The sequence below is a fragment of the Vanellus vanellus genome, assembly GCF_965231255.1.
Source record: "Vanellus vanellus genome assembly, chromosome: 7".
Taxonomy (NCBI): Eukaryota; Metazoa; Chordata; class Aves; order Charadriiformes; family Charadriidae; genus Vanellus; species Vanellus vanellus.
This window is the reverse complement of record NC_138912.1, coordinates 3,503,675-3,518,102: the sequence shown is the minus strand read 5'-3', so window position 1 is coordinate 3,518,102 and position 14,428 is coordinate 3,503,675. Positions and strand designations below refer to the sequence as shown.

At 40.2% G+C, this 14,428-nt stretch overlaps 2 protein-coding genes across 2 annotated transcripts in view; both read left to right on the top strand.

Moving 5' to 3' along the window:
- Positions 1-2,576, top strand: part of LOC309674363 (dedicator of cytokinesis protein 1-like) — a gene marked incomplete at both ends in the record, with an annotated part of 42,946 nt that extends 40,370 nt beyond the window's left edge. The window contains 2 exons of the mRNA XM_082486384.1: positions 1,030-1,165; positions 2,358-2,576. Coding sequence (XP_082342510.1) covers positions 1,030-1,165; positions 2,358-2,576 — 355 coding nt within the window. The remainder of the gene's footprint in view (positions 1-1,029; positions 1,166-2,357) is intronic.
- Positions 2,577-2,701: 125 nt separating this feature from the next.
- On the top strand, positions 2,702-13,702 carry LOC309674362 (dedicator of cytokinesis protein 1-like; the record flags this gene model as incomplete). The annotated part of the gene is made up of 9 exons (XM_082486383.1): positions 2,702-2,707; positions 3,089-3,170; positions 3,578-3,713; positions 4,067-4,139; positions 6,664-6,806; positions 9,326-9,451; positions 11,908-12,032; positions 12,345-12,443; positions 13,622-13,702. Exons 3-9 carry the CDS (start codon positions 3,647-3,649, stop codon positions 13,700-13,702), a joined length of 714 nt encoding a protein of 237 aa, XP_082342509.1. The 5' UTR covers positions 2,702-2,707; positions 3,089-3,170; positions 3,578-3,646.
- Positions 13,703-14,428: the final 726 nt, after the last annotated feature.

Sequence of the window (14,428 nt, the reverse complement as noted above, 5' to 3'; positions counted from 1 at the left end):
GCTGCCTGCACTCTGCAGCTTGCTTGAGTGATGTTCATCCACCTTTGAATTAACACAGTGCAGTTAATTGGAGTCCGTCAAGGCTTTGTTTCAAACCTCCAGGTTTCCCTCTTGTCGGCGGGGGGGGGGGGGGGTGTGAGGAGTGATCCTGTAAGTACATGAAACATGTCTTCGTCTGCCACAGCTCCTGTTCTTCTTTTCAAGTAAACTTTGGCTTATGAGACACTGCAAGTATGATTTAAGCTCATTGATCAAACACATTTCAAAACCCAAGTTACAGCAGCTCCATCATGAGAGGTGACTACAGAGTTAGCAGAAGAAAACAGGGCCCACACGTATTGAAGCGGAGGTGAGGAGGTCAGTGTTAGGGAAGATAGGCAGAGAAATGCGGATCAACCTAGACATGATTTTTTTTTAATCCTTGGTTCTGCTGCCAGAACTATCGTGGAAAAATGTGAAAGGTCTTTCCTAAGACTGGATTAGACTGTGGCAGAAACCATCCTCTCTGCAGAAGGTAGTTGTGGATGGTAACTCCCTGCTGACAGAAATTTGGCTTTTGCTTTATTTAAAGGAGAACAACTTATGCCTTCTTACAGCTCGTAGGCTTTTGCTAAAACATGAATATGCCTGCTTTGGGGGAGAATGTGGAGTGGGTCAAAATGAAATGACCAATTAGCATGTGGTGTGACTATAGTGGTTGTTTGTTCAAACTGTCAGATGAATCAGAGGAGCAGACAAAAAGTCTCTTGCAAATTTAGTTGTTTAAGAAATGACTTCTCCAGCTGTTCTGCTATTTCATTTACATTGGTTCTTTCGGTGCTGTGGGAAAAAGTGACTTCCAGCCAGAGATGGTTATCATTTTGGTGGTATCATTTTACATGATGGTAAATCATTTTATCATGTATCAAATAATCTTTTTTACTCATATGTCAGGTGTGCATGATTTTAATGTTGAACACTTGACAGGTGTTTTTTTAAGCATTTATTTGAGCACTGTTAGTTCACAAACGTATTTTTTTGTTTGTTTAGAATTCTTGATTTAGATCTGGTCGTGAGAGATGAAGATGGCAATATTTTGGACCCAGAGCAGACCAGCACGATTAGCCTTTTCAGAGCACATGAAATAGCTTCCAAGCAAGTTGAAGAGAGGCTACAGGAGGAAAAAGTGAGATATACTATGCACCGTAGCTTTTGAAACATAAGGCTGTAAACTAACTAGGTGACTTATTTTTGGCATTGGTAATGAAAAATTTGATATGTTTATGAAGAGTTATCAGGCTTATAAACATTTGGTAAGAACTTGTATGTCTTCGTCTGTTTAATTGTCTTTTTCATCCTTTAAAGGGCTTAGTAGAATTTGTGGTTAGGACCTGTATCAGTAAGTCGACTACATTTGTAGTTTAGTAGCAGAGATGCACATGTAGCAGGTTTGTATGTTAGGTTGTCACGAGGGTTTATTTTTGAGACTCAAGTAGACTAATGTCCTCATTATGTTTGTATGATTTCTGTATGCCAATCCTGAAAATTTGTTTGTTGAAATACTGAGGGAAAATTTAAAGGCATTCTCGGACTTTGAATAGTCAGCTGCTTTGCAACGCAAATACTTAGTCTTACAAGGAAGAAGACCTGCCTGTGTCGGCAGCAGTTACTGGAGCATGGTATTCCTGAGGAGTTGCTCATGAGTGCATTAGTGCAACTTAATGAGTTACTGCATCCTCTTGAGTTGAAATGGGCCATACGTGCATTTGTATCCCTTACCAAACTTGGTGTAAAAGTACACTAGGTTAAATGGGATTTAAACTATTACATTTTTGCATCCAGAGTTGTTTCTTTGTCCCCACGTTGGCCAGTTTCCTTTTTGTCCCATACGCATTTCTCCTTTCTGCCTAGATAAAGTAGTTTATGGAGAGTTTATGAGAGCTAAAGTCCGACGGGTAGGTAACCTGTAGGAATGGCATTGGTTTTTCTCCTTTCTTTCTTGGCGCTCTGTACCTGTCAAAAACATCAGAAAAAGCAAAGAACAAACTGCCTTTTTTTTTTTTTTTTTTTGTCAGGTGTATTTGAGGCTCTATCTTTTCCTCCATTTGTTTAGCTTTCTTTTTAATAAGTGAAGACATCTATCTTTTTTGTTGCCCCCCCCCCTTTTTTTCTTTTTCTTTCTCCTTATGGTGTGGCACTTCAAGACAGATCCAGAAGATGCAATTTGTCGTAAATCTTAATATAAACAAAGATCACAGCAGTAGACACCCGACAGAAAACCCCTCTTCTCTGTCTGAAAGGTTTTAGGAACGTTTTATAGTGGCTGCATATTTGTTAGGCTAAGTTAAATTTACATTTCTTCTGTTATTGAATTACAGTCTCAGAAACAGAACATCGATATCAACAGACAGGCCAAGTTTGCTGCCACTCCTTCATTTGCTTTATTTGTAAATTTGAAAAATGTAGTCTGTAAAATAGGAGAAGATGCTGAAGTCCTGATGTCTCTGTATGATCCGCTGGAATCAAAATTTATCAGGTTAGTGTACTCCTGGGTGTTCTCCCTAATCCGTGCTTACTCAGTTATAGTAGTGAGGTAGTTTTGCAGGATGAGAGGGCTTATGAAAGTCAGATTTCTGTGAAATGTGTAGGACGGGGTCATCTGGGAAGCAACAGTGCAGCAGCGCTTCATCATCGTGTTCAGCACAGCATCAGACCAAGTCCCTTCACCGTGAGTAGGTTTCAGGGTCGCACTGTTTCTCATCGTGCTGTGCCTGTGGTTCCCCAAGTGCAGAGCTTAAATGAGACCTTGAACAGACCTGTAAAGCTGTGTGCCCCGACTTAGCAGCAGCCTTGGCACTAATCTCGGAGTTCAATTTCTACATCCCCTGCTTCCTTAAAGAAATTCTTACACTTTCTTGCTGAAGAGTTGCTCTCTTTGTATAAATCATGTACACAAAGGGAAATGCCAGCTCTCCACTAAGTAAATATTAATTTCTTTAGGATAAGTAGATTGGGTTTAAAATAGTCTGTAAATTCTCAAGTTGATTGTATCTGCTAATGTTAAAGGAAGTCATTTTAACAAAAAGCCCTCAAAATATTGTTCTTTCAGTGAAAACTACTTGGTGCGATGGTCAAGCTGTGGACTCCCCAAAGATATAGACAGATTGCATAACCTTCGAGCGGTATTCACCGTAAGTGTGTGCACTTCGTTCAGCTGGCAAATTTTAAAGCACTCGTTTCATAGCTTGTGAATAACTGAGGAATGTAATGATCTGTATGTAAACAGTGTAGTGTTACCTCTGCAGGTAATGATCCTGCTGAAGGCTCACATGAGACATTTCTCATAAGTGGCTACTAAAAATTCTCAACGCTTTCAAGTTTTAACTTACTAGAAATGATTTGGCCTTCTAAGCAATTAATTTACGACATTTAAGTACTGTTACAAAAATTCCTTTCTCCTTTACTCTGAGAACAGTTTGCCCTGGTGCTAGAGGCTTGCACGGGGAAGGCAAATTCTGAGCAGCAAACCTTCTGCCTTCTAAAATGGTACATGAAATTCAATTATTGTGAAGTAATCTGAAGAAACTGCTATTTCTAGGACCTGGGCAGCAAAGACCTGAAAAGAGAAAAAATCAGCTTTGTCTGTCAGATTGTGCGAGTGGGCAGGATGGAGCTGAGGGACAACAACACAAGAAAACTAACCTCTGGGCTGCGGCGACCTTTTGGAGTAGCAGGTAACTCTCTGTGCACTGTGTCTGTCTATATCACACCATATTCTTGCATAGAAAGTGGGGTGGGTGAAACTCCCGTGGGATTGTATAAACTCAGAATTGTTCCCCGGTCTGGGCTAATCAGACTGGTTGCTGTGTTGTAGAGTTTACTGTAGCTTCAGCACTCGCATTTAGCTGGAGGTGCCAAAGGTTATTTGCCACATGATGTTATTCTGTAGGAAAATTCTGAAATTGCACAGTTGATAACTCCGTCCCTCTCCTGAGTCACCGTTGCTTCCCATCTCCCTGGGTATTCCCTCAGCATCCCTCTTCCCATGTTCATCACTTAATTCAGTACACTTTGTTTTTGTTTTCAGTAATGGATGTTACTGACATAATTAACGGAAAAGTTGATGATGAGGACAAACAGCACTTCATACCATTTCAACCGTAAGTAGGGCATAGTTTAAAGAATAAGCAGAAGTGAAAGAATTAGGATTTTAACTTTCATTTGACAAAACAACAACAACAAAAAAACATTTTAAACTCTTGATTGGAAGAAGTGTTCTGTGGATATTCTGAAGTCAATTTATTTCAGTATGATATTTTATCTTGAGTAGTACTTACTAATATAATATATCTTCTTGATAATTTCCCATTAGTTATAATAGCGATAGCTCCAGAAACTTTTATATTTTTAAGTCTTGAGTTTAAAGCGTGCATTCACGGTTTTTGTTTAAGGATGTCAGGATGATAACGATTAAGAGGTGAAATGCTTAAAATAAGTGCATTGCTGGTTTAGCTCTGCCTGAGTTTGATAAAGGCCATCAGTTGTGCCAACATCCACTGCAGGTGACTTCTGTGAAATTGGTTAATGATAACATTTATCTTTTTCTTGGTAGCAGATATAATTTCATAGTAGGGGCCACAGTAATTGGAGTACAAACAACAGTTGAGAATTTGAAAGATGACTTGATATACCTCCTGTAGTATCTTCTCATAATTCAAGTTTATCATGTGAGGCTTACCTCACGTGATAGTAAGGGAGAGGATGTTTCTGCTGCACATACCGATTACAGATGGCTCACAGAATCAAGGAGACCAGTCTGCTACGTGGACCTGCTCTTACTTTTAGTTATCTACAACTGCAGACCTTCCCACACTCACTCTAACGTTGCTGACGTGGAGTTTGATAGATACTATTTTACAATAATTAAATTAGCTAATAGCAAATCTGGAGTTGGTGTCCTGTAAAGTACGGACATGTATGAATTTAACGTAATATCAAAGATCAGTTTTGACTTCAAGCCACAAAACCATATTAAGAAATATGGGTTTAATAGCCTGAATTTTTGTGAATATGTAGATGTGTGCAGAGAAAGTGCTTTTAGAAGTAAAAGCTTATTAACAAAAAGAGAAGGTGTGGCAAATACTCTGTTCCATCCATAGTTCATAGGGTCTGTCTTTTTTTTTTTTTTTATTATATCCTTTCCTGGGGAAAGGTTGAAGGGATAAGTCAAATGTGCATAAAATACGAATGCTTAGTTTTCATGTTGTGTGAGATGTTAGACTCCCATCTGTTCAAAAAGGCAAAAAACATAGTTATGTTAGCGAAGTTCCTTGATTTATGTACTAATGGATATTCACAGGGCTTTTAATATTTTTTTTTTTTTAAAAAGCGTGAAATAATGTAATCTCAAGTTAATTTTGGTAAATAGGCTTAATTCAGGAAGCCCTTATGGCTTGAAGATGTCGGGCTCCTTGCAAGGATTGCCAGGTCTGCAGGTGCTGTCAGGAGCCGAGCAGGTGTATGCCTCGTGTCTGGAACGGTCTCGTTTGTATGCAGCAGTGTCGCTGAAGAGGTGTAGAGGGTGTTAATGTGAAAAGCAGAAGTACAATCCCATTTTTCAGGGAAAAACGGGAGTTTTTAGGGAAGAGTGCATTCATGATATGTTTATTGTGTGGTAAACAATAGCAAACTTATTTTTTAGTGAGTGTGGAAGTATGCAATGAAAATGAATCTTTGTGTATCAAAGTGGATGCTAATGGAACATCTAGTTTTCTGCTCCATTAACACTGATTTATTTTTTCTGTATATATAAATCAGCTTTTTGAAAAGATGTACAGTGTGATTTTTTTTTTTTTTTTTTTTTGCTGCAGTAAATTAAAACATTCTTCTGAAAAAAAGTGTATTCCAAAGAGTATGAATAATGTGAAAACAAGCCATGAATACTGGTGTCATTATTTCCAACGTAGACTTAGGCTGTATATATGAGCCACATTTTTCTTCTCATTCCATGCTTTGCTTCTGTTGTACCACATGCAATTCTATTTTCATATCTTTGTTTGTTTGTATTCATTCACTAGCCACCAACACAATGGCTTTCAAAAGCACTTGGCAAGATTACTTAAATGACACTTAATGCTGCTGTTTATTTATAGTTTCCATCTTTCCATTTATTCATCAAGTTTAACAGTACGTTTGAATTATCTGCTTTTCTTTTCCTATGCCATTTCTGTGAGATTTACAGTAGCTTTTCCTTCAGACGAGATGCACTGCTGCTTAACCTATAGAGTGACAGAAGTGACCCTGGGGGTGTTGCAGGGCCAGTCCGCTATATATATTAAGGAGAAGACTGCCGGTATAGGTTTTCACTGCTTAACAGGGGATTCTCGGGTGGGAGACATCCTTCCTTACCCTCGCAAAGTGCTCCTGGGGCCTGTGCGTGCATGTCCCTGAAGGGAGAAGTAACAACGCAGGTGTGCTGTACTTCTCGGTGGTAGATCAGCATTCTTCTGATTAATGATCTTCCTCTGTCTTTCTTGTTACCTTTCCTGTCCTTTGTCTTGCGTTGACTAATAAAAACTCTTTGTCACAACTATGATATGATCTTTTGTGTTCCCTTGTTACTGTGACTTCTGGTTTTCTGTGACCCTTTGTTTCCTGGTGTTGGTCGTCATGTGCATCCTCCAGGCTAGCGTTGGATGACGCCATTCGACACAAGCAGCTGAACATATCATCCCGTTTTTCACCCAGGGTGGCAGGGGAGAATGATTTCCTTCAGACTGTTATAAACAAAGTGATTGCTGCTAAAGAAGTTAACCACAAGGGTCAGGGTATGTACTGTTCTTTATATAGACCGGTGTACCTAAAACTGCTCATCGCTTCATTTGCAACATGTGATGATTTTAATTTTTGGATTCACAGGTGCATAATATTACCTTCATTTGTTCGCTGCCATTTGGTAACAGAAAATGTATTTGCACGGTTTGTTCCCCCTCTTCCCCGTCCTTCAGGGCTCATTCTGCTATCTCCCCATCCCACACCTTTCCCCCCGCCCCATGTTAACTCTACAGGTTGTCTGTCCTTTCTCTGCCTTGTCCATCACTTGGACATCTTTATATTTCCGTACTGGAGACGATGACTCAGAGGGTCATCTCTTGTGCCCTTGAGCCTTTGGCCTCCTCCTGTTGAAGGAAGGGATGTTTTCTTCCTTCCCATCCTTCGCCTTATTTTTCCACTTGGCAGCTGCACTCGCAGCATTTGGCTCCCTCTCAAGAAGACCGGGGCATTGCTCCTGCCGGCACCGCACCCCCCGAGCTTGGTGGTGGTGAGGATGGAGCCAGAGCAAGGCAGCCCTGCGGGTATCTTCTCTTACGGGCTGGTGGGGTCGCTGTGCGTAACTCAGCCACTGCTCTGCCGATGTGAAGCTGAGTTAACTTCCAAAGTCTGGGTTGTTTTTGTTTTTTGGGTTTTTTTTTTTTATGTGTGTCTATATATATATATACAACGCTTCATGATCATAACGTGGCTGCCAGCTAAAATGTGAATTGTGTGATGGCTCAGTTATTACTGTGCTGACTTCAGTAATTTTTTTTTTGGAGTGTGGGGTAATACGCTGTTATGCAGACCAATGTGGAGTTTCCAACAAACGCTGTGTATATGAATGTCTGTATCACCTGTAGGGAGTATCTGAACGTTAGACCCGAGGTTAATTATAAACTTTTTTGCTGATTTTTACTAATTAATAGAAAATAAATCTAAATAAACTTTTGTAAAAATCATCCATTAGCTAAAGGGCAAAACTTAGATCTGCTTCCCCGCCCTGTTTTCACCCGCGGCCAATATGTATCAGAAAGCAGGAAGCATTTCAGCTTCTTTGATTCATTTCAGATTCTCTCCCTAAGAAAGGCACCCAGGCAAACAGGAAAGCATTAAGAGTTCTTGCTTAGCCAGTCAGTGTAGGTACAGTTCGTGTTTAGCGAAATAGCAGCTGTTAGAACCATCTCTGGCAGTATGTCAGCATATAGCCTTTTATAAGAGACTTTAATAGAAAAGAGAGCTAGCTGCCAAATATATACACAATGAATGCATAGTTAATTGTGTGTGTAACAGGATAACCCACAATTTGGTTTATAGAGGAATATTTTTTTTGGGGTATTTTTCGTAGATTTTAATTCTAGGATTTTCTTCTGCAAATTGCTGCTGTAATTATTTCATGCTTAAACTTGATTGCCAGTCACTCTACCAAGTGTGTAAGACTTCCCCCCCCTCCCCCTTTGGTATCTTTCTTTTTCCTATAACAAGTGTGCCTGATATTCGTTGGCAAGCAGTGGCTTTTTAGTGGTGCCTTCTGCTACTGAAGAGAAAAATGTCAACTGTGTAAAGCTGATGCTGTAGATTTCTGTGTGCTTAGTGCAGTAAAAACAACTTACGGGGGTGGTGGTGATGAAGCAGTTCAGGGTACATGTCTGCTGTTGGTGCTCTCTCTGTTGGCATCTCAATATTGGTTGTAATACGTAAGTTTTTCCATTCAAATCAAGATTGCCTCTTCTCTTTCTTTTTGTGGAAGATAAACATTTCATTAGAAAGAACTTGTGAGAGTTCAAAGGAGAGAGGAAAACTTGAGGCAGTTCTGCTAATGGTTTAATAACTGTATTTCCACGAGACCCTTTGTGGAATACTTAAGTGATGAGAGAGGTCTACTTCTCAAAGTTCTGCAAGGAGGAGGGGTTCTTCTGGGGTCACTCCAGCTTTGTCCAAAGGCACAGGAGGCTTGCTTCCATTTTCACAGCCCGGACTTCAGTGAGTCCAGCTGATAATCAAGGGTTTCCTTCTTCCAATTTTTGTTGTACGGTACAGCTAACCTGTTTTTCTTCTGAATGGAGACCTGTTCCATTGAAATTTTTAGACTGTGAATAAAATTTTGGGCTTCAGTAAGCCCGTGTATGGGAAGCTGTATGCATCTGCTTTTGAACATCTGCCTAACTCCTCCCTACCAAAACGCCTTCTAGATGGTATTGCTGCAAAGTGCACAATACAAAGGCCTGAATCCTTATCTTGCACAGATTTCCAGTTTCTTGGGTTTTTTATTAGCCAGCCCTTCCAGTTGAGGATTTATGCAGTTTTTCAGAAAGTCTGGTATAATCAGACATACTTATGTGTGCTGTACTCATGTTTCTGCTTGAAGCGGTGGGATTTTTTTCAGTATTTTAATATACTTTGTAAAGTGTATTTTTTGTAAATGAAGAGCAGTTACCTTAATGCATGTTCTTACATTTTAGAATGTATAAAAAGAAATCTTGAGTAACTAGAAAAAAACACCAGTTTAATAACTGTGGTTTTTACACAACAGGTTTGTGGGTGACTTTGAAACTTCTTCCTGGAGACATCCATCAGATTAGGAAAGAGTTTCCACACTTAGTGGATAGGTCAACAGCCGTGGCTCGGAAAATGGGGTTTCCTGAGATTATTATGCCTGGTAAGCCATTGTGTCAATTACTGCTGCTTTGTATAGTTTAACCTTCTTTAAATATCTGTGGGTATGGAAGCTTTGGGGAAAAAAAGAAAGATGAATTTGAGGTATGGTGTACATTACAAATAATGGATCGTCAAAGGATTTCATCTCATTTGAAAGAAACATAAAATGCTTTGGTAATACCTGCTACATGTGCTGCATAAATAAATAAAACTAACAACCCCCCCAAAGATGTGATATCATAGTGACAGTAGAAATTCTCTTTCTCCAGTGAAGAAAAATACATACAAAGCAAATGCTTCATATTCTCTCCCTAGCAAGGGCCTATGTAAAGCTTATATCCTGTGATGAATTCAAACCAGAAAGATTTTTCAGAGGAACAGGCTTGATTTAGAGATGTGCAAGTCTCTTAAAGTTTGTACTACATTTGCATGATGTATTTGAAAGAAAGCCATACTGTCTTTCTTTTTTCTTAATACATATATTCTGTGGATGCTCTATTCTGGTGTTTACAAAAAGAAAAAAAAAAAAAACCACCCAAAAATGTGCTGCTTTTCAAAATAAAAATTGCCATAAGCAGCACACTACAGAAAAACCCTGCACTGTCCTTTTCAGATTGATGGGCTCTGGAGGATCTATTAGATAGTTTCAAAAAACATCCCAGTTCCAGCTCTCCGTGTGGTTGCTGACTGTGCGTTTGTCAGTTGTTTTACTGTATACCCTATATGGTGTAAGTGCCTCAGCACCTCTGCTTGTTGTGATCGTGTGTTGGCACGTAAACCATCTGCCTCATGAAATTATTGGAAATCCCCTGTTTCCACAATTCATTTTCAAAATTTCACAGAATCTCACAGAATAGTCAGGGTTGGAAGGGACCTCTGGAGGTCATCTAGTCCAATCCCCCCGCCAGAGCAGGGTCACCTACAGCAAGTTGCACAGGATGGCGTCCAGGCAGGTTTGGAATGTCTCCAGAGTGGGAGACTTCCCCCCCCCCCCCCTCCCCCCACCTCTCTGGGTATCTGTGCCAGTGCTCTGCCGCCCGCACAGGAGAGAAGACCCTCCTCAGTTTGAGATGGAACTGCCCATGGTCATGTTTGCGCCTGTTCCCTCTTGTCCTGTCACGGGGCACCACTGAACACAGACTGTTCCCATCCCCCGAGCACTCTCCTTTTAAGTATTTGTAAGCATTAATAAGATTCCCCCCTCAGTCGTCTAGAGTAAAAAGCCCCAAGTCCCTCAGCCTTTCCTCATAAGAGATGTGTTCTAATCCCCACATCATCTCCGTAGCCCTTTGCTGGACCCTCTCCAGCAGATCCCTGTCTGTCTTGAAATGGGGAGCCCGGAACTGGACACAGTGCTCCAGATGTGGCCTCCCCAGGGCAGAGTAGAGGGGGAGGATGACCTCCCTCCACCTGCTGGCCACACTCTGCTTGATGCCCCCCAGGATGCCACTGGCTTTCTTGGCCACCAGGGCACATTGCTGGCTCCTGGGCATCCTGTTGTCCCCCAGGACTCCCAGGTCCCTTTCCACAGAGCTGCTCTCCAGGAGGTCAACCTGTACTGCTGCATGGGGTTATCCCTCCCTACACTTGCCCTTGTTCAACTTCATTAGGTTCCTTTCCGCCCACCTCTCCAGCTTGTCCAGATCACACTGTAAGGCAGCACAGCCTTCTGGCGTGTCAGCCACTCCTCCCAGTTTCGTGTCATCAGCAAACGTGCTGATGGTACACTCTATCCCTTCATCCAGGTCATTGATAAATATATTGAACAGGACTGGACCCAGTACTGGCCCCTGAGGGACACCACTCATTACTAACCTCCAAATTTCAGTTGAATTGGGCTGTAGTTGAAGACCATTTGAAGACATAAAGCTAAATACAAACCTCCCCTGCAACCCCAAGCCAGCAAAAAAAGCAAACCACTTCCCAATGTAACAAGTTAAACAGATCTCTGTAGGCTGTTTAAATATTTTTAAATTGCAAAATATCTGTGTATGCGATAAATTAATGACTGTGTTGAAATTCATCCTTTCAAATTAATACTGAAAAGTTGTGTAAAAAAGAAAAACCAAACAAAAATTAAAAAAAAAAAAAAAGGAACTGAGGTGTCTTTTGAGTGATATGGTACATACTCTTAATGATGGTGTGGTATTCTTTCAGTCCAGAAACAACGTGTGATTTTTATTTTTGTTTGTTTGTTTGTTAGATTCAGCTTGCTGCACTGTGAGTTCATAGTTCAGATTTTAGAAGTCTTAGCACGATTGTAGCTAAACAGCTGTTTTCAGTAGAACTAGTTTTGAATGTTCAAGGTACTGTGGCTTTGAAATGTTTTGCCACGTATACGTATGATTGCTGTTGCTAAAATGTGTTGGTCATTGTTTCTATGCGTCATTGGTTTCACAAATCAATAGGTATACTGTGAAAATTGCTAAGAACATTATGCTTTGCTTTTTGTTTTAGGTGATGTTCGTAATGATATCTATGTAACATTGGTTCAGGGAGATTTTGACAAAGGCAGTAAAACAACGGCAAAGAATGTAGAAGTTACAGTATCTGTTTATGATGAAGATGGCAAAAGATTAGAGGTATTAAAGTATTTAACATCTGGAGATTTTCTGATTTTGATATATACCTATTTCAGCTTTTTCAACATCTTTCTCTATATTTGTCAACTTAAGTCCGTATTTTATTTACAACACAATTTTCTCCTTTGTCTTAACTAAATACATTGTCATATCAGTGCACACACTTTGTTCCTAATTTTATGAGGAGCTCTGAGCATGAGCCATTGTCTTATTTTGACCAACTTCACTAATTTTTTTTTTTTTGTTTATTTGAATGAAAAAGTGGTGTTTAAGATAGATATAAACATTCTCTCTTTTGTTTGTGTTTTCAAGAGTGTTATCTTTCCTGGTGCTGGTGATGAAGCCATCTCAGAGTACAAGTCAGTAATATATTACCAAGTAAAGCAGCCTCGCTGGTTTGAGACTGTGAAGGTATATAAACTGTTACAATAACTTCCTCTGTGTGGGTTAATATGCAATTAATACAGGTTTCAGTGGAAGCCCTTGAGAAAGAAAACCGGGTAAATTCAGTGCTTGTGATTAGCAGGACAAAAAGGAATAGCTCAACTAAGGGAGGCTTTCAGACATGGCTGGAAAATAGATTTAACTTTTATTGCATGATGAATTTTATTTCATCCTTTTGGTCAAGAAGACGGTTACAGGGGCACTCCAACATCTGTTTAGGAGTGGTTTATTCTATTTCCATGAAGCTGACCTAGAGAAGCAGGATATTAAGGTTAAAACATAATTGCCACAGTGTTGAACTCATCAGTGTTTTGGGATCTGGCTGATGGCGCTTTATACTGGCTGAATTTGCTTGGGTAATAACATTTTAGCTTAAATGCCAAGTTTGAGTATTACAGGAGGCTGATGTTAGCTTTATAAAATATATCGTGTCTAGCTGTAGTCAGTGGGAACAGTATACGTGTACTGAGAAGGGACTTAGAGCTACTCCCCACACCGTTATTTTAAGTCCAAAGCTTGACTTGTTGCATCTGTAGGCAGAAGGTGGCTGCTAGGGAATGGCAGCAGCCTAGACGTGGTGTTTTGGAGCAGCGTACAACACAGAGCCTGAATGTGGGTGTGATTTAGATGATATGATGGCTGTAGCAAAAATGTCGGGGGAGAAGAGCCCTGGTTACATCTCTGCACATTGCTTACGTGTGGATCAGAGATGCACTAATAGTATGTATAGTACAAGTTTTGTGTAGATAACGGATATGTTAAGAATTTTTGCTTTGCTGCTGTTGGTTATCAAGTTCATCTCTACCAGTCAGACTCAAGAGGGGCTCATTCATGAGCTGAGGGGGGTGGTAGGGAAGGCTTTGACATTACAGCCCAACATCTGAAGTTGCAGGGCTTGTCGGGTAACTTAAAAGGCTTGCTTCATTCCTTCTCTCTTGGTGCAAGAACTGGTGATTTTCTTGGGGAATCTATGACCTTTCAAGGTCTTCTATGGCAAAATGAAACTGGTACTTAACATCAATCTTTTTGAAAGCGCCAAGCATATTATTGAAAGATGTCTAGATGAGATTTGGTAGTGGTTGATGATGTTTGAAGATACTGTGCTGACTGTTTTCTTTCTCTGTCCTCTTTCCCGATACATGAAGGTCGCAATCCCCATTGAAGATGTGAACCGCAGTCATTTAAGGTTCACGTTCCGTCATAGATCATCACAGGACTGTGAGTAATTCAGCCTTGTCATTATGGTTCTTGTCAGTGTCTGGTGCCAAAATGTGCTGAAACTGTGCCTAATCTGTAACTGACTAATGGAATCGCTTTTAGCGCGAGGATAAGTTTTTTTGCCTGCTTTATTTTATGTTAGCATCTCGGCTTCTTTTTCCCTTTACGTCTTCCTTACTCTTACCTATCAACATCAAGTTTTTTCCTTTCCTGCCCAGTTATTTCTCCAAGTCAAATAAAAGGGCTAGCGAATAAAGGTAGTTCAGTTAGCAACTGAAAAGGTTGTGGTTTTGCATATCTTAGAGGTAGGTGGGTAGGGAGTAGTAAAGATATTTAACAACCCCACGTGTGAAATGGGAACATGAAAGAGTTTACAGTGGGCTTAACATCAGTAATTGTAGACTTAGCTTTAAAGAAACTTGGTTTCTGCTACTGGTTCTCAGACTGACTTGTGGTTGTTTTGAAGTAATTTTGGTCTAAAAGATATTTGAGAGCTTGTGGTTTTCCTCAGCTTTCCTATAATGTTACTGGCAGCTGAGATGCTTTGAGCAGTTAAGGATCAGATCGAGACAGCTAGACATCTTCCATTTGTCAACAGTTGTTTTGTAGTAAAGTTTGGGGATTTGCCTTAGTTGTGATAATGTTCATTCCATGTAGTGATTACAGGGGCTGTCTCGATTGATAGGAAAACCTTGCAAAATCTGCAGCATAATAACCTTTTTGCTGTAGAACAA